Source organism: Oncorhynchus mykiss, chromosome 7 (genome assembly GCF_013265735.2).
Source record: "Oncorhynchus mykiss isolate Arlee chromosome 7, USDA_OmykA_1.1, whole genome shotgun sequence".
NCBI lineage: Eukaryota > Metazoa > Chordata > Actinopteri > Salmoniformes > Salmonidae > Oncorhynchus > Oncorhynchus mykiss.
Genome location: NC_048571.1, coordinates 14,877,531 through 14,902,891, shown reverse-complemented (window position 1 = coordinate 14,902,891; position 25,361 = coordinate 14,877,531). Strand labels below are relative to the sequence as shown.

Sequence of the window (25,361 nt, the reverse complement as noted above, 5' to 3'; positions counted from 1 at the left end):
TATAGCAAGGTATATGAAAAACAAAATTTTATTTTCAATATACAGACAAAGACAATGGATAGGTGTATTGCCAGAGATGGCCCTCTGGTGGCAGAAAAAAAACATTACAGCCTATATGGAGTTGGGCATTCTGCCCTCACATGGACAGAACCCCTTTGAATTTGTACATGTATTTGAGTCATGTACTTGGTGGCTATTTCCAGATCTAAATAACCTTTAGGGGACATATAAAAAGCTACAACAGGGGTTGGATGAACAATTTGTCCACTTACTAATAACAGTTCTGATCTCAGAGGAAGATAATGATGAAGATGTTGCTGTGATTTCCCTGTGTCCAGTTCTATTCTGTCCCCTCCACCTCAGCGTTTCTTCCAGGTGAACTTCCTCCTCGCTCCCTCCTGGCCCGGCTTCTTCCTCTCCTTAATTCTGGGGTCAGGGGTCAGCAGCCCAGCTGAGAAGGAGGCAGAGATGCAGGTCAAAGGTCAAACCAAAAATAGTACAATACATCAACAACAAAGCAACAGAGGAACAGTGTTGTTCATTTGATGTACATTAAAACGGTCCTTCTCTCAACACATATCAAATGTGCAGGCTAAAGTTAAATCTAGACTTGGTTTCCTCTATCGTACTCGCTCCTCTTTCACCCCAGCTGCCAGACTAACCCTGATTCAGATGACCATCCTACGCATGCTAGATTACGGAGACATAATTTATAGATTGGCAGGTAAGGGTGCTCTCGAGAGGCTAGATGTTCTTTACCATTCGACCATCAGATTTGCCACCAATGCTCCTTATAGGACACATCACTGCACTCTATACTCCTCTGTAAACTGGTCATCTCTGTATTCCATTGCAAGATCCACTGGTTGATGCTTATTTATAAAACCCTCTTAGGCCTCACTCCCCCCTATCTGAGATATCTACTGCAGCCCTCATCCTCCACATACAACACCCGTTCTGCCAGTCACATTCTGTTAAAGGTCCCCAAAGAGCACACAGCCCTGGGTCGCTCCTCTTTTCAGTTCGCTGCAGCTAGCGACTGGAACGAGCTACAACAAACACTCAAACTGGACACTTTCATCTCAATCTCTTCATTCAAAGACTCAATCATGGACACTCTTACTGACAATTGTGGCTGCTTTGCATGATGTATTGTTGGCTTTACCTTCTTGCCCTTTGGGCTGTTGTCTGTGCCCAATAATGTTTGTACCATGTTTTTTGCTGCTACCATGTTGTGCTGCTACCATGTTGTTGTCATGTTGTATTGCTGCCATGCTGTTGTCATGTTGTGTTGCTGCCATGCTGTTGTTATGTTGTGCTGCTACCATGCTGTTGTCATGTTGTGTTGCTGCCATGCTGTTGTAATGTTGTGCTGTTGTCATGTTGTGTTGCTGCCATGCTGTTGTCATGTTGTGCTGTTGTCATGTTGTGTTGCTGCCATGCTGTTGTCATGTTGTGCTGCTGCCATGCTGTTGTCATGTTGTGTTGCTGCCATGCTGTTGTCATGTTCTGTTGCTGCCATGCTGTTGTCATGTTGTGCTGCTGCTATGCTGTTGTCATGTTGTGCTGCTGCCATGCTGTTGTCATGTTGTGCTGCTGCCATGCTGTTGTTATGTTGTGCTGCTGCCATGCTGTTGTCATGTTGTGCTGCTGCCATGCTGTTGTTATGTTGTGCTGCTACCATGCTGTTGTCATTTGTGCTGCTGCCATGCTGTTGTCATGTTGTACTGCTGCCATGCTGTTGTCATGTTGTATTGCTGCCATGCTGTTGTCATGTGGTGTTGCTGCCATGCTGTTGTCATGTTGTGCTGCAACCATGCTGTTGTCATGTTGTGTTGCTGCCATGCTGTTGTCATATGTGCTGCTGCCATGCTGTTGTCATGTTGTGCTGCTACCATGCTGTTGTCATGTTGTGCTGCTACCATGCTGTTGTCATGTTGTGTTGCTGCCATGCTGTTGTCATTTGTGCTGCTGCCATGCTCTTGTCATGTTGTGCTGCTGCCATCATGTTGTGTTGCTACCATGCTGTTGTCATGTTGTATTGCTGCCATGCTGTTGTCATGTGGTGTTGCTGCCATGCTGTTGTCATGTTGTGCTGCTGCCATGCTGTTGTCAAGTTGTGCTGCTGCCATGCTGTTGTTATGTTGTGCTGCTGCCATGCTGTTGTCATGTTGTGCTGCTGCCATGCTGTTGTCAAGTTGTGCTGCTGCCATGCTGTTGTTATGTTGTACTGCTGCCATGATGTTGTCATGTTGTGCTGCTGCCATGCTGTCGTCATGTTGTGCTGCTGCCATGCTGTTGTCATGTTGTGCTGCTACCATGCTGTTGTCATTTGTGCTGCTGCCATCATGTTGTCATGTTGTGTTGCTACCATGCTATTGTCATGTTGTATTGCTGCCATGCTGTTGTCATGTGGTGTTGCTGCCATGCTGTTGTCATGTTGTGCAGCTGCCATGCTGTTGTCATGTTGTGTTGCTGCCATGCTGTTGTCATGTTGTGTTGCTGCTGTCATGTTGTGTTGCTGCCATGCTGTTGTCATGTTGTGCTGCTGCTATGCTGTTGTCATGTTGTGCTGCTGCCATGCTGTTGTCATGTTGTGCTGCTACCATGCTGTTGTTATGTTGTGCTGCTGCCATGCTGTTGTCATGTTGTGCTGCTGCCATGCTGTTGTCATGTTGTGCTGCTACCATGCTGTTGTCATTTGTGCTGCTGCCATGCTGTTGTCATTTGTGCTGCTGCCATGCTGTTGTCATGTTGTACTGCTGCCATGCTGCTGTCATGTTGTATTGCTGCCATGCTGTTGTCATGTGGTGTTGCTGCCATGCTGTTGTCATATTGTGCTGCAACCATGCTGTTGTCATGTTGTGTTGCTGCCATGCTGTTGTCATATGTGCTGCTGCCATGCTGTTGTCATGTTGTGCTGCTACCATGCTGTTGTCATGTTGTGCTGCTACCATGCTGTTGTCATGTTGTGTTGCTGCCATGCTGTTGTCATATGTGCTGCTGCCATGCTGTTGTCATGTTGTGCTGCTACCATGCTGTTGTCATGTTGTATTGCTGCCATGCTGTTGTCATGTGGTGTTGCTGCCATGCTGTTGTCATGTTGTGCTGCTGCCATGCTGTTGTCATGTTGTGCTGCTGCCATGCTGTTGTCATGTTGTGCTGCTGCCATGCTGTTGTCATGTTGTGCTGCTGCCATGCTGTTGTCATGTTGTGCTGCCATGCTGTTGTCATGTTGTGCTGCTGCCATGCTGTTGTTATTTGTGCTGCTACCATGCTGTTGTCATGTTGTGTTGCTGCCATGCTGTTGTCATGTTGTGCTGCAGCCATGCTGTTGTCATTTGTGCTGCTGCCATGCTGTTGTCATGTTGTGCTGCTGCCATGCTGTTGTTATGTTGTGCTGCTGCCATGCTGTTGTTATGTTGTGCTGCTGCCATGCTGTTGTCATGTTGTGCTGCTGCCATGCTGTTGTCAAGTTGTGCTGCTGCCATGCTGTTGTTATGTTGTACTGCTGCCATGCTGTTGTCATGTTGTGCTGCTGCCATGCTGTTGTTATGTTGTGCTGCTGCCATGCTGTTGTCATGTTGTGCTGCTGCCATGATGTTGTCATGTTGTGCTGCTGCCATGATGTTGTCATGTTGTGCTGCTGCCATGATGTTGCCATGTTGTGCTGCTGCCATGATGTTGTCATGTTGTGCTGCTGCCATGCTGATGTCATTTGTGCTGCTGCCATGCTGTTGTCATGTTGTGTTGCTGCCATGCTGTTGTCATGTTGTGCTGCTGCCATGCTGTTGTCATTTGTGCTGCTACCATGCTGTTGTCATTTGTGCTGCAGCCATGCTGTTGTCATTTGTGCTGCTACCATGCTGTTGTCATGTTGTGCTGCTGCCATGCTGTTGTTATTTGTGCTGCTGCCATGCTGTTGTCATGTTGTGCTGCTACCATGCTGTTGTCATGTTGTGCTGCTGCCATGCTGTTGTCATTTGTGCTGCTGCCATGCTGTTGTCATGTTGTGTTGCTGCCATGCTGTTGTCATTTGTCCTGCTGCCATGCTGTTGTTATGTTGTGTTGCTGCTGTCATGTTGTGTTGCTGCCATGCTGTTGTCATGTTGTGTTGCTGCCATGATGTTGTCATGTTGTGTTGCTGCCATGCTGTTGTCATGTTGTGTTGCTGCCATGCTGTTGTCATGTTGTGCTGCTGCCATGCTGTTGTCATGTTGTGCTGCTGCCATGCTGTTGTCATGTTGTGTTGCTGCCATGCTGTTGTCATGTTGTGCTGCTACCATGCTGTTGTCATTTGTGCTGCTGCCATGCTGTTGTCATGTTGTGTTGCTGCCATGCTGTTGTTATGTTGTGTTGCTGCTGTCATGTTGTGCTGCTGCCATGCTGTTGTCATTTGTGCTGCTGCCATGCCGTTGTCATGTTGTGCTGCTGCCATGCTGTTGTCATGTTGTGCTGCTGCCATGCTGTTGTCATGTTGTGTTGCTGCCATGCTGTTGTCATGTTGTGTTGCTGCTGTCATGTTGTGTTGCTGCCATGCTGTTGTCATGTTGTGTTGCTGCCATGCTGTTGTCATGTTGTGTTGCTGCCATGCTGTTGTCATGTTGTGCTGCTGCCATGCTGTTGTCATGTTGTGCTGCTACCATGCTGTTGTCATTTGTGCTGCTGCCATGCTGTTGTCATGTTGTGTTGCTGCCATGCTGTTGTCATGTTGTGTTGCTGCCATGCTGTTGTCATGTTGTGTTGCTGCTGTCATGTTGTGCTGCTGCCATGCTGTTGTCATTTGTGCTGCTGCCATGCTGTTGTCATGTTGTGTTGCTGCCATGCTGTTGTTATGTTGTGTTGCTGCTGTCATGTTGTGCTGCTACCATGCTGTTGTCATGTTGTGCTGCTACCATGCTATGTTGATGTCCTAAGTCTCTCTTTATGTAGGGATGTCTCTCTTGTGGTGATGTGCGTTTTGTCTTAGATTTATTTTTTATTTTTTTTAATCGCAGCCCCCATTCCCAGCAGGAGGCCTTTTGCCTCTTGGTAGGTCATCATTGTAAATAAGAATTTGTTCTTAACTGACTTGCCTAGTTAAATAAAAAAATAAATACAACAATAGATAATGAAGCTTTCTGAATGATGTGTGTGTCTCGTTAGTCGTGTGTGTGTGTGTGTGTAGTACCACTACCAACCTTGTCTCATGGTCTCCACCTGTACCTCAGTCAGAAAGCTCAGCATGGCGCGGGAGATGGAAAGGCGTAGCGCCCCCACCTGGCTGGAATGGCCCCCGCCACTCACAATGCACTGCATGTCAAACCTCCCCAGCACCTACATGAGGTGGAGGGGGAACATCAACTGCTCTCTGTCAGGGGGAGAGGAGAGGGATGGAGATGAGGGAGGAGAGGGATGGAGATGGAGAGGAGGGAGGAGAGGGATGGAGATGGAGAGGAGGGAGGAGAGGGATGGAGATGAGGGAGGAGAGGTATGGAGATGGAGAGGAGGGAGGAGAGGGATGGAGATGGAGAGGAGGGAGGAGAGGGATGGAGATGGAGAGGAGGGAGGAGAGGTATGGAGATGGGGAGGAGAGAGGGAGGAGAGGGATGGAGATGGAGAGGAGGGAGGAGAGGGATGAGATGGAGAGGAGGTAGGAGAGGGATGGAGATGGAGAGGAGGGAGGAGAGGAATGGAGATGGAGAGAAGGGAGGAGAGGGATGAGATGGCGAGGAGGGAGGAGAGGGATGGAGATAAGGGAGGAGAGGGATGGAGATGGAGAGAAGGGAGGAGAGGGATGGAGATGGAGAGAAGGGAGGAGAGGGATGAGGAGGAGAGAAGGGAGGAGAGGGATGGAGATGGAGAGAAGGGAGGAGAGGGTTGGAGATGGAGAGAAGGGAGGAGAGGGATGGAGATGGAGAGAAGGGAGGAGAGGGATGAGGAGGAGAGAAGGGAGGAGAGGGATGGAGATGGAGAGAAGGGAGGAGAGGGTTGGAGATGGAGAGAAGGGAGGAGAGGGATGGAGATGGAGAGAAGGGAGGAGAGGGATGGAGATGGAGAGAAGGGAGGAGAGGGATGGAGATGGCGAGGAGGGAGGAGAGGGATGGAGATGGAGAGAAGGGAGGAGAGGGATGGAGATGGAGAGAAGGGAGGAGAGGGATGGAGATGGAGAGGAGGCAAGAGAGGGATGAGATGGAGAGGAGGGAGGAGAGGGATGGAGATGGAGAGAAGGGAGGAGAGGGATGGAGATGGAGAGAAGGGAGGAGAGGGATGGGGAGGAAGGAGGAGAGGGATAGGGAGGAGAGGGATGAGGAGGAGAGGAGGGACAGAGAGCAGGGAGGGAGATGGAGAGAGGAGAGGGATGAGATGGAGAGGAGAAAAGAGGGATGGAGAGGAGAGAAGGGAGGGGAGGGATGGAGATGGAGGAGAGCAGAGAGGGATGAGATGGAGAGAAGGGAGGAGAGAGAGAGAGAGAGAGAACAGGATAAAGAGAGAGAGAAAAAAGGGTAAGTCAGTCAGTCAATGGAGTGGGCACTGGACACTGAGATACCAGTTATCAACAGCAGTGGTTGTCTAGAGGATTGTAAAGAGCAGTGGTGTGTGTATAGAGTCCTGTTAACCTCTGTTAGAGCCACACGGTCATATTTAGACACTACAGCAGACACTCTTCTGTCTCAGCATGAAAAAGACAGATGAGGGGTGTGTGTCTGAATGTGTATGTTCTGGCCCACATCCCAGCAGACTAAATTAAAGGCTTATTGCTGACACAGTCAAACCACCGTCACCCTTCAGGTCCTATTAGTCCTGTCTCAGTCTGTCCTCAGCCCAGGAGATAACACACACACACACACACACCCAACCCACTCAGTTGTGTAATTAACGCTGCTATATCCCAGATAAATAAAAGAGGCTATAAACGCAGTGAGGTGCAACATAAAGATACTTTTTCAACAGCGTTTCGAGAGAGCACGTGGCGCGGCGTGCACGCTAAGGAAGGATGGGGAAAGAAGCAGGGACTTGTGATTTCTTCGGTGGGAGATGAAGCACTAACGAGCCATGTCAACCCTCTAAAGCTTCCTCTCTGATTTGTCTCCTACTTCATCAGTACTGGTCTGAAAGCACATGCTATTTGAAAACATTACGGTGGATGTCTGCTGGGAAGGAATACAGACCGGTCTTGCAGGACAGGGAAGTAGTGGACATAGTTTGTCCCATTGATGCTGATGGATCCTGAACCGCTGTCTCTCAGTAGGACAGTACCCGTAGCGGTCTTCCTTCTGGCTGGACACACACACACACTTATTATCCTAGATCTCTCTCTTCAACCAATGACTGTAGGTCATTCTTTGAAAGGGAAAGATCACTGAAACTGTCATGAAATTTAGACCCGGTTTCTGTCAACTGCTTTAAGACCAATATAAATAAATGCTACTCGTAACATATTGATCCATTGATTGATAAAAGCCCAGTTGTATTAATTGATTGCTGTTTACCATCTCCGGTGCTGTAAGCCACTCCGTGCTGGTCGTACTGTAGGGGCTGGACCTGCTGCTTGGAGGACTGGATCTCTAGCTGTCTGCGGTAGCGCTGGACAAAGTCCTCCTCCACAGAGCAGTAGGGCAGAGACAGCAACCTCTCCATCAGCTGGATGAACCGTGCATGCTGACGAGAGACACAACATGGAAGAATAGGAGTAGCCCCTAGACGCTGATCTTGGGTCAGTCGATCATTTCCCTGACTAATGGCAAAGGTTAGGAAACTGATCCTGGATCTGTAGGGGAAACGTCACACCAAGGTGCAAGAACATAAGCACACACGCCTACTTTCTATTGGCGTTGAGGGCTCTGTTCAGTGTCTAAACAGCAGCCTCTTGTGGTGACTAGGTGAACTGCACCCTACCAGTAATACAGTATCTAGCATGCCAACAACCAGGTTTCCAGTCAACCTTCTATGTGAGTAAATAACATGTCAGATACAAATACTGGAAGGCATGATGGAAACAGCAAAGTTGTCGGTAAGCTTTCCAAATGTTGCAAATATTGATATAATAACCATCATATGGAAGTAAACTTGGAGTCATGTGATGACGTTGTGTGGTCCTCCCACTACGACCCAGGAAACCATCCAGTTTATTAGACTACAGATTAAATAAATGATGAACTTCACAGGGTGGTGAAAGTCCAAGGTGATGAGTTTGATGCTACTTTCCAATAAATATTGAGGGTCTTATTCTGGTAACATGATGATTGATGCTTGGGTGTCTTGACAAATTAAACGAATCTCGCTCTTTAGTAGGGCAGGGTAGCCTAGTGGTTAGAGCGTTGGACTAGTAACCGGAAGGTTGCGAGTTCAAACCCCCGAGCTGACAAGGTACAAATCTGTCGTTCTGCCCCTGAACAGGCAGTTAACCCACTGTTCCCAGGCCGTCATTGAAAATAAGAATTTGTTCTTAACTGACTTGCCTGGTTAAATAAAGGTAAAATAAATAAAAAATAATAATCTCATCATGTAGGCTGTACCCGCAATGTATCTGCTACCTGTTAGCTAGAGCGCACGTGCCAACACCAGGGTGCACAGTCGCTATATAATGCAACATTTGTGATAAAACCATCAGTATTGTTGAAAATGTGAGAAATCCATTTAACTAGTTTATTTTATTTACTATATGGGAATTTAACCGCAAACTTTATTTTTATGTGGACTACACTTTAATCCGCAACAATTCAAGTTGATGGAATTGATTATTCTCTGATGGGAAAATGCACATATTTCATTTATGCAGATTTTTTAATATGCACATGAAAATCTGGTGTCAATTGGATGGAAACCTAGCTAGTGATATCTAAGGTTTTTTTCCTCTGTAAATACTATCACAGCAAAACTGCTGAGAGACCAGGGAGAGGGACCAGATATCTGGACGCCATTAAAAGAGTTCCTTCTTACATCGTGTTCTGAGATGGTCTCCACCAACAACTCCTCCAGCTCTTCTTTCAGAGAACTGAACACACACACACACACACACACACACACGTTTCAACATTCACTGGTGAACTTATTTCACTGCTCTGTGAAAACAACTATCCTCACATCTGCTTGGCGGCCTGGGTGAAGAGATCCTTTCCTCTCAGACGGTCCTGGTGCTTCTCTACTGCCAGGGCTTTAGTGAAGGTGTCCTGAATGGGACAGAAGGACACAGATGACCAGATTAAACAACATGGAACACCCTATGGTTTATGAACTTTTCACTCAGTATTAACAATGTATATTTGTGTTGTATCAAGAAAAGACCAGTATGGAATGCACTGTATATTCTGGAGCGTGTGCGCGCGCACACACACACACACACACACACACTAGAGATAAAGAAAGACAGAGGATTCTCCATTATGAAAGCAGATCCCATATCTGTCCCATTCCTTGGCTAGATTTAATTGGGTGGGAAAATTGAATTGAGGAGCACTTGGGCTAAAGCTTACTCCCCCTTTCTCCCCAAGAAGCCGACATGAAGAGCGAGAGGGCTAGCTACCCGCTGTCTGCGGACACGCTTATCTAAATAGGCATGGAGCCCACGAGCTTGGCATTAGCCCATCAAGTGTGGTACAGTACGTTAAGGCTGGTGGTAGAGGGCCCAGACCTGACCCGGGCCAGCAGCTTAGCATTCTGGTCACGTCCCAAAGCAGCCTCAACTCCCCATCCATCCATCCATCCATCCACCCCCCACCCCACGCGACCGGTTGAGAACTCATTTCCCTGTCCATTATTCAGCAGATGTTTGTTTAATTCCTTCTTGATAGAGCGGAGTCTAATCCGCCGCCACTCCACCACAGAGAGAGAGAGAGAGAGAGAGAGAGAGAGGAGGGGGGGGGGGGGGGGAGCAAACATCAAGCAAAAACCAATTTGTGTCACAAAAAAATAAGTAATAAAATAATCTTCATAAAAAGGGAGGGCAGGTGGTGGTGTGAGGGGGTTTGGCGTTACACATTTGTGAACACTGGGCCCAACAATGGCTGGGAAATTGAGGTATAGTGGCCTGGATGAAAAAGAGGAGGATAGTGGGAGACAAGCCAGTCATACAGAGAGAAAGAGATATAGAAGAGTAATGGATGCCTTCTATACTTGAACATTTTATACTCAACTCACGTCTAGTTCTTCAAATTCAATAAGCAGCGTGAAGCAGCACCCCGTTAGCATGGTTTTGATTTGTCTTCACCAGTGAGCCCTTACATAGCAAAGCTCTGAGGAATATGAGAATGAAATCCTCCAACATCAGAGGCTCCAGAGTCCCGAGTCAGGAACCCCTGGTTCCCTTCAGAAGTGGGTAGGGTAGGGGGTAGTCAGGTACCCCTGGTTCCCCTCAGCAGTGGGTAGGGGGTAGTCAGGAACACCTAGTTCCCATCAGCAGTGGGTAGGGAGTAGTCAGGTACCCCTGGTTCCCCTCATCAGTGGGTAGGGGTTAGTCAGGTACCCCTGGTTCCCCTCATCAGTGGGTAGGGGGTAGTCAGGTACCCCTGGTTCCCCTCAGCAGTGGGTAAGGGGGAGTCAGGTACCCCTGGTTCCCCTCAGCAGTGGGTAGGGTAGGGGGTAGTCAGGTACCCCTGGTTCCCCTCAGCAGTGGGTAGGGGGTAGTCAGGTACCCCTGGTTCCCCTCAGCAGTGGGTAGGGTAGGGGGTAGTCAGGAACCCCTGGTTCCCCTCAGCAGTGGGTAGGGGGTAGTCAGGAGTGCTGGATCCCCTCAGCAGTGGGTAGGGTAGGGGGTGGTCAGGTACACCTGGTTCCCCTCAGCAGTGGGTAGAGGGTAGTCAGGTACACCTGGTTCCCCTCAGCAGTGGGTAGTGGTAGTCAGGTACCCCTGGTTCCCCTCAGCAGTGGGTAGGGGGTAGTCAGGAACCCCTGGTTCCCCTCAGCAGTGGGTAGGGGGTAGTCAGGAGTGCTGGATCCCCTCAGAAGTGGGTAGGGTAGGGGGTAGTCAGGTACCCCTGGTTCCCCTCATCAGTGGGTAGAGGGTAGTCAGGTACCCCTAGTTCCCCTCAGCAATGGGTAGGGTAGGGGGTAGTCAGGTACACCTGGTTCCCCTCAGCAGTGGGTAGAGGGTAGTCAGGAACACCTGGTTCCCCTCAGCAGAGGGTAGTTAAGAACCCCTGGTTCCCCTCAGCAATGGGTAGGGTAGGGGGTAGTCAGGTACCCCTAGTTCCCCTCAGCAATGGGTAGGGTAGAGGGTAGTCAGGTACCCCTGGTTCCCCTCAGCAGTGGGTAGGGTAGAGGGTAGTCAGGTACCCCTGGTTCCCCTCAGCAATGGGTAGGGTAGGGGGTAGTCAGGTACCCCGGGTTCCCCTCAGCAGTGGGTAGGGTAGGGGGTAGTCAGGTACCCCGGGTTCCCCTCAGCAGTGGGTAGGGTAGGGGGTAGTCAGGTACCCCTGGTTCCCCTCAGCAGTGGGTAGGGGGTAGTCAGGAACCCCTGGTTCCCCTCAGCAGTGGGTAGGGGGTAGTCAGGAGTGCTGGATCCCCTCAGAAGTGGGTAGGGTAGGGGGTAGTCAGGTACCCCTGGTTCCCATCGTCAGTGGGTAGGGGGTAGTCAGGAACCACTGGTTCCCCTCAGCAGTGGGTAGGGGGTAGTCAGGACTGCTGTATCCCCTCAGCAGTGGGTAGGGTAGAGGGTAGTCAGGTACACCTGGTTCCCCTCAGCAGTGGGTAGAGGGTAGTCAGGTACACCTGGTTCCCCTCAGCAGTGGGTAGGGGGTAGTTAAGAACCCCTGGTTCCCCTCAGCAATGGGTAGGGTAGGGGGTAGTCAGGTACCCCTAGTTCCCCTCAGCAATGGGTAGGGTAGAGGGTAGTCAGGTACCCCTGGTTCCCGTCAGCAGTGGGTAGGGTAGAGGGTAGTCAGGTACCCCTGGTTCCCCTCAGCAATGGGTAGGGTAGAGGGTAGGCAGGTACCCCTGGTTCCCGTCAGCAGTGGGTAGGGTAGAGGGTAGTCAGGTACCCCTGGTTCCCCTCAGCAATGGGTAGGGGGTAGTCAGGTACCCCTGGTTCCCCTCAGCAGTGGGTAAGGTAGGGGGAGTCAGGTACCCCTGGTTCCCCTCAGCAGTGGGTAGGGTAAGGGGTAGTCAGGTACCCCTGGTTCCCCTCAGCAATGGGTATGGGTAGAGGGTAGTCAGGTACCCCGGGTTCCCCTCAGCAGTGGGAAGGGGTTAGTCAGGAACCCCTGGTTCCCTTCAACAGTGGGTAGGGGGTAGTCAGGTACCACTGGTACCACTCAGCAGTGGGTAGGGGTTAGTCAGGAACCCCTGGTTCCCCTCGGCAGTGGGTAGGGTAGGGGGTAGTCAGGTACCCCTGGTTCCCCTCGGCAGTGGGTAGGGGTTAGTTAAGAACCCCTGGTTCCCCTCAGCAGTGGGTAGGGGGATGTCAGGTACCCCTGGTTCCCCTCAGCAGAGGGTAGGGTAGAGGGTAGTCAGATACCCCGGGTTCCCCTCAGCAGTGGGAAGGGGTTAGTCAGGAACCCCTGGTTCCCTTCAACAGTGGGTAGGGTAGAGGGTAGTCAGGTACCACTGGTTCCCCTCAGCAGTGGGTAGGGGTTAGTCAGGAACCCCTGGTTCCCCTCGGCAGTGGGTGGGTAGGGGGATGTCAGGTACCCCTGGTCCCCTCAGCAGAGGGTAGGGTAGGGGTTAGTCAGGAACCCCTGGTTCCCCTCAGCAATGGGTAAGGTAGGGGGAGTCAGGTACCCCTGGTTCCCCTCAGCAGTGGGTAGGGGTTAGTTAAGAACCCCTGGTTCCCCTCAGCAGAGGGTAGGGTAGGGTAGTCAGGTACCCCTGGTTCCCCTCGGCAGTGGGTAGGGGTTAGTTAAGAACCCCTGGTTCCCCTCAGCAGTGGGTAGGGGGATGTCAGGTACCCCTGGTCCCCTCAGCAGAGGGTAGGGTAGGGGGTAGTTAGGTACCCCTGGTTCCCCTCAGCAATGGGTAGGGTAGAGGGTAGTCAGATACCCCGGGTTCCCCTCAGCATGGGGAAGGGGTTAGTCAGGAACCCCTGGTTCCCTTCAACAGTGGGTAGGGTAGAGGGTTGTCAGGTACCACTGGTTCCCCTCAGCAGTGGGTAGGGGTTAGTCAGGAACCCCTGGTTCCCCTCGGCAGTGGGTGGGTAGGGTAGGGGGGTGTCAGGTACCCCTGGTCCCCTCAGCAGAGGGTAGGGTAGGGGTTTGTCAGGAACCCCTGGTTCCCCTCAGCAATGGGTAGGGTAGGGGGTAGTCAGGTACCTCTGGTTCCCCTCAGCAGTGGGTAAGGTAGGGGGAGTCAGTTACCCCTGGTTCCCCTCAGCAGAGGGTAGGGGTTAGTCAGGAACCCCTGGTTCCATTCAACAGTGGGTAGGGTAGAGGGTAGTCAGGTACCACTGGTTCCCCTCAGCAGTGGGTAGGGGTTAGTCAGGAACCCCTGGTTCCCCTCGGCAGTGGGTAGGGTAGGGGGATGTCAGGAACCCCTGGTTCCCCTCGGCAGTGGGTAGGGTAGGGGGTAGTCAGATACCCCGGGTTCCCCTCAGCAGTGGGAAGGGGTTAGTCAGGAACCCCTGGTTCCCTTCAACAGTGGGTAGGGTAGAGGGTAGTCAGGTACCACTGGTTCCCCTCAGCAGTGGGTAGGGGTTAGTCAGGAACCCCTGGTTCCCCTCGGCAGTGGGTGGGTAGGGGGATGTCAGGTACCCCTGGTCCCCTCAGCAGAGGGTAGGGTAGGGGTTAGTCAGGAACCCCTGGTTCCCCTCAGCAATGGGTAAGGTAGGGGGAGTCAGGTACCCCTGGTTCCCCTCAGCAGTGGGTAGGGGTTAGTTAAGAACCCCTGGTTCCCCTCAGCAGAGGGTAGGGTAGGGTAGTCAGGTACCCCTGGTTCCCCTCGGCAGTGGGTAGGGGTTAGTTAAGAACCCCTGGTTCCCCTCAGCAGTGGGTAGGGGGATGTCAGGTACCCCTGGTCCCCTCAGCAGAGGGTAGGGTAGGGGGTAGTTAGGTACCCCTGGTTCCCCTCAGCAATGGGTAGGGTAGAGGGTAGTCAGATACCCCGGGTTCCCCTCAGCATGGGGAAGGGGTTAGTCAGGAACCCCTGGTTCCCTTCAACAGTGGGTAGGGTAGAGGGTTGTCAGGTACCACTGGTTCCCCTCAGCAGTGGGTAGGGGTTAGTCAGGAACCCCTGGTTCCCCTCGGCAGTGGGTGGGTAGGGTAGGGGGGTGTCAGGTACCCCTGGTCCCCTCAGCAGAGGGTAGGGTAGGGGTTTGTCAGGAACCCCTGGTTCCCCTCAGCAATGGGTAGGGTAGGGGGTAGTCAGGTACCTCTGGTTCCCCTCAGCAGTGGGTAAGGTAGGGGGAGTCAGTTACCCCTGGTTCCCCTCAGCAGAGGGTAGGGGTTAGTCAGGAACCCCTGGTTCCATTCAACAGTGGGTAGGGTAGAGGGTAGTCAGGTACCACTGGTTCCCCTCAGCAGTGGGTAGGGGTTAGTCAGGAACCCCTGGTTCCCCTCGGCAGTGGGTAGGGTAGGGGGATGTCAGGAACCCCTGGTTCCCCTCGGCAGTGGGTAGGGTAGGGGGTAGTCAGGTACCCCTGGTTCCCCTCAGCAGTGGGTAGGGGTTAGTCAGGAACCCCTGGTTCCCCTCATCAGTGGGTAGGGGGTAGTCAGAAACCACTGGTTCCCCTCAGCAGTGGGTAGGGTAGGGGGTAGTCAGGTACCCCTGGTTCCCCTCAGCAGTGGGTAGGGGTTAGTCAGGAACCCCTGGTTCCCTTCAACAGTGGGTAGGGGGTAGTCAGGTACCCCTAGTTCCCCTCAGCAATGGGTAGGGTAGAGGGTAGTCAGGTACCCCTGGTTCCCCTGAACAGTGGGTAGGGTAGAGGGTAGTCAGGTACCCCTGGTTCCCCTCAGCAGTGGGTAGGGGTTAGTCAGGAACACCTGGTTCCCCAAGGAAGTGGGTAGGATAGGGGGTAGTCAGGTACCCCTGGAACCCCTCAGCAATGGGTAGGGTAGGGGGTAGTCAGGTACCCCTGGTTTCCCTCAGCAGTGGGTAGGGTAGGGGGTAGTCAGGTACCCCTGGTTCCCCTCAGTAGAGGGTAGGGTAGGGGATAGTCAGGTACCCCTGGTTCCCCTCAGCAGAGGGTAGGGTAGGGGGTAGTCAGGTACCCCTGGTTCCCCTCAGCAGAGGGTAGGGTAGGGGGTAGTCATGTACCCCTGGTTCCCCTCAGTAGAGGGTAGGGTAGAGGATAGTCAGGTACCCCTAGTTCCCCTCAGCAATGGGTAGGGTAGAGGGTAGTCAGGTACCCCTGGTTCCCCTCAACAGTGGGTAGGTGGTAGTCAGGTACCACTGGTTCCCCTCAGCAGTGGGTAGGGGTTAGTCAGGAACACCTGGCTCCCCAAGGAAGTGGGTAGGATAGGGGGTAGTCAGGTACCCCTGGAACCCCTCAGCAATGGGTAGGGTAGGGGGTAGTCAGGTACCCCTGGTTTCCCTCAGCAGTGGGTAGGGTAGGGGGTAGTCAGGTACCCCTGGTTCCCCTCAGTAGAGGGTAGGGTAGGGGATAGTCAGGTACCCCTGGTTCCCCTCAGCAGAGGGTAGGGTAGGGGGTAGTCAGGTACCCCTGGTTCCCCTCAGCAGAGAGTAGGGTAGGGGGTAGTCATGTACCCCTGGTTCCCCTCAGTAGAGGGTAGGGTAGAGGATAGTCAGGTACCCCTGGTTCCCCTCAGCAGAGGGTAGGGTAGGGGGTAGTCAGGTACCCCTGGTTCCCCTCAGCAGAGGGTAGGGTAGCGGGTAGTCAGGTACCCCTGGTTCCCCTCAGCAGAGGGCAGGGTAGAGGGTAGTCAGGTACCCCTGGTTCCCCTCAGTAGAGGGTAGGGTAGGGGATAGTCAGGTACCCCTGGTTCCCCTCAGCAGAGGGTAGGGTAGGGGATAGTCAGGTACCCCTGGTTCCCCTCAGCAGAGGGTAGGGTAGGGGGTAGTCAGGTACCCCTGGTTCCCCTCAGTAGAGGGTAGGGTAGGGGATAGTCAGGTACCCCTGGTTCCCCTCAGCAGAGGGTAGGGTAGATGATAGTCAGGTACCCCTGGTTCCCCTCAGCAGAGGGTAGGGTAGGGGGTAGTCAGGTACCCCTGGTTCCCCTCAGCAGAGGGTAGGGTAGCGGGTAGTCAGGTACCCCTGGTTCCCCTCAGCAGAGGGTAGGGTAGCGGGTAGTCAGGTACCCCTGGTTCCCCTCAGCAGAGGGCAGGGTAGAGGGTAGTCAGGTACCCCTGGTTCCCCTCAGTAGAGGGTAGGGTAGGGGATAGTCAGGTACCCCTGGTTCCCCTCCAGGACACCTACACTGGTTCCCCTCCAGGACACCTACACCCCCCGATATCACAGGAAGGCCATAAAGATCATCAAGGACAACAACCACCCGAGCCACTGCCTGTTCACCCCTCTATCATCCAGAAGGCGAGGTCAGTACAGGTGCAGCAAAGCAGGGACCGAGAGACTGAAAAACAGCTTCTATCTCAAGGTCATCAGACTGTTAAACAGCCACCACTAACATTGAGTGGCTGCTGCCAACACACTGACTCAACTCCAGCCACTTTAATAATGGGAATTGATGGGAAATGATGTCAAATATATCACTAGCCACTTTAAACAATGCTACCTAATATAATGTTTACATACCCTACATTACTCATCTCATATGTATATACTGTACTCTATACTCATCTACTGCATCTTTATGTAATACATGTATCACTAGCCACTTTAAACTATGCCACTTTGTTTACATACTCATCTCATATGTATATACTGCACACAATACCATCTACTGTATCTTGCCTATGCCGCTCTGTACCATCACTCATTCATATATCTTTATGGACATATTCTTTATCCCCTTACACTTGTGTCTATAAGGTAGTAGTTTTGGAATTGTTAGCTAGATTACTTGTTGGTTATTACTGCATTGTCGGAACTAGAAGCACAAGCATTTCGCTACACTCGCATTAACATCTGCTAACCATGTGTATGTGACAAATCAAATTTGATTTGATTTAGAGGGTAGGGTAGGGGTAGCCAGGTACCCCTGGTTCCCCTCAGTAGAGGGTAGGGGTAGTCAGGGACCCCTGGTTCCCCTCAGTAGAGGGTAGGGTAGGGGTAGTCAGGGACCCCTGGTTCCCCTCAGTAGAGGGTAGGGTAGGGGTAGCCAGGTACCCCTGGTTCCCCTCAGTAGAGGGTAGGGTAGGGGTAGTCAGGGACCCCTGGTTCCCCTCAGTAGAGGGTAGGGTAGGGGTAGCCAGGTACCCCTGGTTCCCCTCAGTAGAGGGTAGGGTAGGGGTAGTCAGGGACCCCTGGTTCCCCTCAGTAGAGGGTAGGGTAGGGGTAGCCAGGTACCCCTGGTTCCCCTCAGTAGAGGGTAGGGGGTAGATCAGATAAAGAGGGCAGTGGAGCAGTGAGGGGGATAAACCCAAAGAACCACAGAGCACTCAACTTGGAAGCCTCTTCCTCATACACACAGCCAGCTGTACACCCCAATGACTTGGCAGAGCTGTGTGTGTGTGTGTGTGTGTGTGTGTGTGATGTATTATGGGGGCGGGGGGAGGTGTTGTGGCTGTACAGTACTGTGCACATGTAAGTAGATGTGTGTTTGCAGAGTTAATTAACACTCAAATGTTGGGATTGTGATTCTTCCAGAGGTATCAAACAATACGTTGTGTAGTGAGAGAGACGCATAGAAAGAGGGGGAAACAGAGGGTGTAGTGACCCGTCCCCCTTTTAATCTCAGACTCAGTTCTCCCCTGCAAGGCACACTGGGGTGTTTGTTGTACATGGTCGAGTTGCACTACAGGGGTCCGGGCTGAGAGGAGGAGGGGGAAGGGGGGGAAGAGAGAAAAGCCAAAAGAGTGGAGGGGGTGAGTTCCCCATCACAGAGAAGGGAAGAGAGAGAGCAGTAGAGTGTACTGTTTACTGTTATTTTTATTGGTTATTTGACTTTTGTTTATTATCTAGTTAACAGATGTTTCCCATGCCAATAAAGCCCTTAAAATCGAATTGAGAGAAAGAGAGTAGTTTACCCTCAGAGAGACAGACAGCCCTCCCCCCTCTCAGACACGTCTGGTCTGACATCCCTATTTAAAGTAACAGCAGGGAGCCAGGAGTTGCTGCAGGGCATGGGAAGGGGTGGGGGGGTTGACAAGAGGACAAAATATTGCCAGGTTATACACACTTCTTATCTGCCGGAGAAACACACCTCTGTCCCAGGTCAAATCAACCATATAAACAAGAGGGAGGTAAAGAGGGAGAACGAGCGGGTGTGAAGGAAAAATACAGAAGATGGAGGGATGGAGGGTAAGCTGAGTGGGTAGAGGTGGGTAGCTAATCTACAGCACCGGTCTCCAGGGACCCTCTACCTCTCTGGTGAAATCCCCAGGGCAGAGCAGCTCTCATCCAGGCACAAAGCCTGACTATCAGCCATGGTAGTCACCAAGCCAGGCCTGAAACACGATTTAGGACGGGGACAGAGGGGCCGTCACAGACACAGTCACGCCCCCTGCCTGTCTGCACCCCTCCCTACCTTCCACAACCCACCTCTCCCAAACACCCACCCCCCCCCCTTTCCTCTCACACTGCTCCTAGCCAGGCCTGAAACACGATTTAGGACGGGGACAGAGGGGCCGTCACAGACACAGTCACGCCCCCTGCCTGTCTGCACCCCTCCCTACCTTCCACAACCCACCTCTCCCAAACACCCACCCCCCCCCCTTTCCTCTCACACTGCTCCTACTCTCACCATCCCACCTCCATCCATAACGCTCTCCATACCTCCCCACCCCTCCCTCCCTCCTCATCCTGCTGTATTCAGCTGTAGCTCTGGCTGTGTGTGTGAAATGGGATGTGACAGGAGCACCTTTCCCTGGGGATCAGAAGCCTCTCTCTCCCATAAATAGGGCCCTGGAGGCGAAGACTGGGGGCTTTCTACCTCAAGAAAAACATCCCCCATCAGTCTTTCTCCTCCCGGTCTCTCTCACTCATACACCCAGTACTCACGTGCATTAGAGAGTAGTAGGACTGCTTTCCTGTGTAGAACAGAAAGTGGAATGGCCGTCTATCTGCGCCCCATTGGAAAGCTAGAGGATATATATATATATATATATATATATATATATAAAAGAGAGAGAGAGTTAGGCCATTGGTGTAAACCACTTTACTTTATCTAGCCCAATCAGTTAGAGATTGAGCAAAAAACTCAAGAGGTCCCCCTGTTGGTGATGTTGTGAAACTGCAGCTCTCACACAGTGAAAATTACCATAGGAGTAGAACAATCCATCTCAGTTGTAAATCTAGTTAAAAAAAGGACCCACCTCATCCGGATGCTGGAAGAAAAGATGAAGATTTTGAATCACTAATGAATATGACGTTTCTGAGTAAATACACATACATGAGACAGAAAAAGGAGACCGGGAGGAAGCCTTACCTTCATCAGTGGTTTGGCTTTATTGTCAAACAGGCTGGAGGGGAACAGGTATGCAATGCTTCTCTGGAACAGAAACAGGAGAGAAGTCAAATATCATTAACATATCATAAAGATGGAGGGAGAAACGTTTAGTTTAAACAGCCAGCTCTGAACAGTGAGAAACCTTTAGTTTAAACAGCCAGCTCTAAACAGGGAGAAACCTTTAGTTTAAACAGCCAGCTCTAAACAGGGAGAAACCTTTAGTTTAAACAGCCAGCTCTGAACAGGGAGAAACCTTTAGTTTAAACAGCCAGCTCTAAACAGGGAGAAACCTTTAGTTTAAACAGCCAGCTCTGAACAGGGAGAAACCTTTAGTTTAAACAGCCAGCTCTGAACAGGGAGAAACCTTTAGTTTAAACAGCCAGCTCTGAACAAGGAGAAACCTTTAGTTTAAACAGCCAGCTCTGAACAGGGAGAAACCTTTAGTTTAAACAGCCAGCTCTGAACAGGGAGAAACCTTTAGTTTAAACAGCCAGCTCTGAACAAGGAGAAACCTTTAGTTTAAACAGCCAGCTCTGAACAGGGAGAAACCTTTAGTTTAAACAGCCAGCTCTGAACAGGGAGAAACCTTTAGTTTAAACAGCCAGCTCTGAACAGGGAGAAACCTTTAGTTTTTAATTTTAATTGTATTTATTTCACCTTTATTTAACCAGGTAGGCAAGTTGAGAACAAGTTCTCATTTACAATTGCGACCTGGCCAAGATAAAGCAAAGCAGTTCGACACATACAACAACAGTTACACATGGAGTAAAACAAACATACAGTCAATAATACAGTAGAAAAATCAGTCTATATACAATGTGAGCAAATGAGGTGAGATTAGGGAGGTAAAGGCAAAAAAGGCCAAGGTGGCAAAGTAAATACAATATAGCAAGTAAAACACTGGAATGGTAGAATGTGCAAAGTAGAGATAAAAATAATGGGGTGCAAAGGAGCAAAATAAATAAATAAATAAATACAGTAGGGGGAGAGGTAGTTGTTTGGGCTAAATTATAGGTGGGCTATGTACAGGTGCAGTAATCTGTGAGCTGCTCTGACAGCTGGTGCTTAGAGCTAGTGAGGGAGATAAGTGTTCCCAGTTTCAGAGATTTTTGTAGTTCTTTCCAGTCATTGGCAGCAGAGAACTGGAAGGAGAGGCGGCCAAAGGAAGAATTGGTTTTGGGGGTGACCAGAGAGATATACCTGCTGGAGAGAGTGCCACAGGTTGGTGCTGCTATGGTGACCAGCGAGGTGAGATAAGGGGGGACTTTACCTAGCAGGGTCTTGTAGATGACATGGAGCCAGTGGGTTTGGCGACGAGTATGAAGCGAGGGCCAGCCAACAAGAGCGTACAGGTCGCAGTGGTGGGTAGAATTTGGTGACAAAATGGATGGCACTGTGATAGACTGCATCCAATTTATTGAGTAGGGTATTGGAGGCTATTTTGTAAAATGACATCGCCGAAGTTGAGGATCGGTAGGATGAAGGATGCTTTGTTGCGAAATAGGAAGCCAATTCTAGATATAACTTTGGATTGGAGATGTTTGATTTGAGTCGGGAAGGAGAGTCTACAGTCTAACCAGACACCTAAGTATTTGTAGTTGTCCAGATATTCTAAGTCAGAGCCGTCCAGAGTAGTGATGGTGGACGGGCGGGCAGGTGTAGGCAGCGATCGGTTGAAGAGCATGCATTTAGTTTTACTTGTATTTAAGAGCAATTGGAGGCCACGGAAGGAGAGTTGTATGGCATTGAAGCTCGTCTGGAGGGTTGTTAACACAGTGTCCAAAGAAGGTATACAGAGTGGTGTAGTCTGCGTAGAGGTGGATCAGAGACTAACCAGCAGCAAGAGCGACATCATTGATGTATACAGAGAAGAGAGTCGGTCCAAGAATTGAACCCTGAGGCACCCCCCTAGAGACTGCCAGAGGCCCGGACAACAGGCCCTCCGATTTGAAACACTGAACTCTATCAGAGAAGTAGTTGGTGAACCAGGCGAGGCAATCATTTGAGAAACCTAGGCTATCGAGTCTGCCGAGGACGATGTGTTGATTGACAGAGTCGAAAGCCTTTTTTAAACAGCCAGCTCTGAACAGGGAGAAACATTTAGTTTAAACAGCCAGCTCTGAACAGGGATAAATGATAGTAGCAGCCAGGCTAGCTAACAGGTTAGAGAGGAGACACTCAAGTCTTTTAAGAGTTCAGATAAAGGCTAGAGGGAAGTTCCTAGAGAACAGCAGTGAAAGTTAGAGGGGAGAGAGAACAAACAAACAGCTAGGTGACAGGAACCAGAGGACAGACTAGAGTCACCAGTTCACCCTAAGTTCACACACTCACAGCCAGTCTCCTTGTGAAGGCAGCAGAGTGGAGCCAGGTCATTAGTGCTGCTACAGATGGCACTACTCTTGACAGGGTGTGTGTGGGGGGGGTCTGAAGGTTTGTGTGTGTGTGTGTGGGGGGGGGGAGAGTCTGATGGTGTGTGTGTGTGCGTGCGCGCGTCTCTGAAGGTGTGCATTTGTGTGTGTGGGAGGAGAGGGGGACAGACAGGTAGTGTCCACCCTGCCACTCTTCTCCAGCCAGTCTGCTCATCCCTCCTCTCCCTCATCTTTAACTTATTTTCCTCCTTCACTCTGTCTGCTCAATTAAGAGAGGGAACAGGTGCTAGAAGGAGAGAGCATGCTGCAGCCTTTTGGGCTGTCAAGACGAGGGGAATCAAAGAGAGAGAGAACGAGAGAGAGAGAGAGAGAGAGAGAGAGAGAGAGAGAAGGAAGGAAGGAAGGAAGGAAGGAAGGAAGGAAGGAAGGAAGGAAGGAGAGTGAGAGGTGGAAGAGAGAGAGGCAGGTGAGGGGGAGGTAAAAAGAAGAAGACAGGGGAGGAGGAGAGTGGAACACTGTGCCAGATGAAGGCAGCACCTGTTCATTTCATACCCTAGGCTGCAATATGGCAGAGTCCCCTAGGGAGAGACAGAGAGAGGGGAAAGGGAGAGACTTTCTCCCTGCTACAGATTTCACTGTGTTGCTCAGAGCACTCTAGATTTCTCCACTCGGTCTGAACTCCATCAATGTCAATAAAACAACTTAAAGAGAGTACTGCTACACAATAGTTTCTGCACAGTGCCTAATTTAAAGTTTCACTTTAATTATCTCACCTGCTAACACTTGCATTGTTTGCGCTACTAGGAATGTCTCATCAACTGAACCAGAGTCAATAACACACAGGCGCAAGTCTTCCCTAATTCCCCCTCCAGTGGTCCCCATTACCCCTCCTTTTCCCCTAATTCCCGCTCCAGTGGTACCCCATTCACTGTCCAGTCTCCCTCATTTCCCTCACCCGTCTCCCTCATTTCCCTCACCCGTCTCCCTCATTTCCCTCACCCATCTCCCCATTCCCCCATTTTCCACATCTCTCCCTCCTCCACTCATCTGACGATGGGACGCTCCATGTCACTTCCTGTTACACAGCCCACTGCTAACAGCTCTATTCATTAGATAGGATGAAGGTTAGAGACTGCCAGGAAGTGAACAATCATGGGAAATCAAACTAAATGAGTGGGGCAAACGAAGCTAATGCATTCTTCCTTCGTAATGAATAAAACATGGGATGTGTGTGTATCAGGCGTTGCTAATACAGTGGACACAGCACATTACACAGTGCTGGCCCCTGCTGAGTCTGTCTGTGTGATCAGATCCAGGTCTTATTGTTTATTTTCATAATGACTATATGTGTACACATCTTATGGACACCAGAATAGTAGAGGTACACAAGTTGTTTTGAAGTAGGTCACTCTGTAATGATTTGCACGACCACCGTGCATCCCACACGTCATGGTAATGTAGGTGGGTGTTTTACACTTTTGAACATAATATTCCCTTACTGCTGTCTAGCTTCCAACCCGGCCTGATTGTACATATGAATTTAATTATTGATGCCAACATGTACCTCTCTGAATATTCAAATATGCATAAAGTTTTTTTTTTGAATGGCCATATTTTGTATAGCATCTACACCCACTATGCGTCGTATGTGTAATGGCTATGTGAGGTAAAATGTGGATATATTAGGAGATGGGATAACGCTGTCGCTTGACCTGATGAAGATCCGTGTTGGATCGAAACGTTGTCATTAAAGGTGGTAATTGGGGGCAAATTCAGTGCGCGGGCCTTTCTGTTATTTTCAATTAAACTTCCTTACCCCATCACCTAGGTGTTTTAAGGACCACAAACTGCTTTACACAGCCCACTGGTAAGTGCTAACAGTTCTGTTCATTAAATAGAACGATGGTTAGACACCACCGGGAAGTGAAGAATCATGGGAAATCAAACTAAATGAGTGGGGCAAACGAAGCTAATGCATTCTTCCTTCGTAATGAATAAAACATGGGATGTGTGTGTATCAAGCGTTGCTAATACAGTGGACACAGCACATTACACAGTGCTGGCCCCTGCTGGTGAATGTTAGAGTGTGTCTGTGTGATCGGCTCCACCAGATGCTGCTGATGGCATGCGGAGACAGACACGAGACAGACCAGAGACGATTCTCAACTACTGTTGGGGAATTAAACTAATATGGCTGGAAAACCACCTTAAAGACATGTGACATCTCCTCTGAGAAAGAACGAATAATTTATCTACTCCAAATAAGGTGCCACCTTTCTAAACATTGCCTAGCCAAATTCATATCTCAATTGAGTTGATGGTGGACACAGACTTATTGAGGTATGAATCCGTCTCTGATTGTAGGGTATGGACAAAAAACTGCATTACACTACATCCATCTAGGGTTTACACTGCATCCCTTTATGAAAGACAGGAGTTGTACACCCCTCGTTAGACATAAGTGCAGTATTTCTTACATTAATGTCCCCCTGAGTGAAGGTCTCAGGGTCCTCTCCCATCATGTTGGCTAGATGTCTCTTCCTGATGTTGAACTCCTCCACCTGCTTCTTGATGAACTCCTCTGAGAACTTCTCTGAACCCGCTGCAGCCAGGTTCTTCCTGTGGAGAACAGCACTCACACATAGCTGTCTGGACAGCACCTGAGGTGTGGGAGAGAGGAAGTTCTTATGTTAGGATACATACTGTAGTATAGAACTGGTGCTTTAATAACCCAGGGCCTTGGTATCACAGGGATAGATTAATGTCAGTTATCTGGGCTAATAGACAGTCTCTGGTCTTTTAGGTGCATTAAATTAGTCTGAAACGGTGAGATTTGGCATTGACAAATAGACCAACTGATGTGCATTTGACAGCAAGGTATCCACTAGTAAATGGGACGAACATTGAACTAACGTAATAAAACGTTAGCTAGCTATGTAAACAAGCTCTGTGAGGCTTAGCTAACTAAGGTTCTATTCAACCAAAATATTGCGACTTGTATGTCCATTATGTTCATGTAGCTAGTTATGTCCATTATGGCATCCATGTTGAGACAAGAAGAACACTATCTAGAGAGTCAACTAGCTACTTAGCTAGCTGTCTTACTTCAATGATAGTTTACATGTGAGCTAGTTGACAAGGCAGCGCATTGCTACTAGCGCTGAGCTATTTCAGGGACGACTCAGCCCTTCTCTGCAGCGCAACCCCGTTGACATTACCGTGAAAACATGCCGAATTAAACTCTTGGCTTTACCTGGCCAGTTAAATTTGACGAGACTGTGTTCAAATTGAAGCAGCAATTTCCGAATTTCCAAAGAAAATATCCCACGGTTTTTCCACCGGAGGCCGCCATGTTTGCTGTACGACGCTCTCGTGAAAACAGGAAGTACGTCGATAGCAAATGCATTTGTGTTACAATGTAACTGTTTCAATGTTACTCCATTACATTTCTCACAGTATATCTGGCAAAATTCGGATACAACGTATTTGATTCAACAAAACAATAACCGTATTTGATAAATCCGTAGAATAACTAGAATAAATGTATAGGTTGTTCAGT

At 50.1% G+C, this 25,361-nt stretch overlaps 1 protein-coding gene across 1 annotated transcript; it reads right to left on the bottom strand.

Moving 5' to 3' along the window:
• Positions 1-10: 10 nt before the first annotated feature.
• On the bottom strand, positions 11-25,169 carry LOC110527365 (28S ribosomal protein S9, mitochondrial). The gene is made up of 9 exons (XM_036982709.1): positions 25,056-25,169; positions 24,280-24,462; positions 19,413-19,475; positions 19,300-19,311; positions 9,067-9,152; positions 7,473-7,750; positions 7,152-7,260; positions 5,181-5,350; positions 11-451 (listed from the first exon to the last, which is right to left on the bottom strand). Exons 1-8 carry the CDS (start codon positions 25,152-25,154, stop codon positions 5,317-5,319), a joined length of 864 nt encoding a protein of 287 aa, XP_036838604.1. The 5' UTR covers positions 25,155-25,169; the 3' UTR covers positions 11-451; positions 5,181-5,316.
• Between the last annotated feature and the right edge of the window lie 192 nt (positions 25,170-25,361).

What these genes read in the sequence shown, in the direction of transcription:
- LOC110527365 (XM_036982709.1), bottom strand. Translation starts at nt 25,154, where the DNA reads ATGGCGGCCTCCGGTGGAAAAACCGTGGGATATTTTCTTTGGAAATTC. An exon ending in ACCCAGGCCGCCAAGCAGAT is followed by an intron (nt 7,751 to 9,066) that starts GTGAGGATAGTT and finishes TTTCCCCTACAG; the next exon opens with ATCCAGGATCAGTTTCCTAA. An exon ending in GGCTTACAGCACCGGAGATG is followed by an intron (nt 7,261 to 7,472) that starts GTAAACAGCAAT and finishes GTGTGTGTCCAG; the next exon opens with CCAGAAGGAAGACCGCTACG.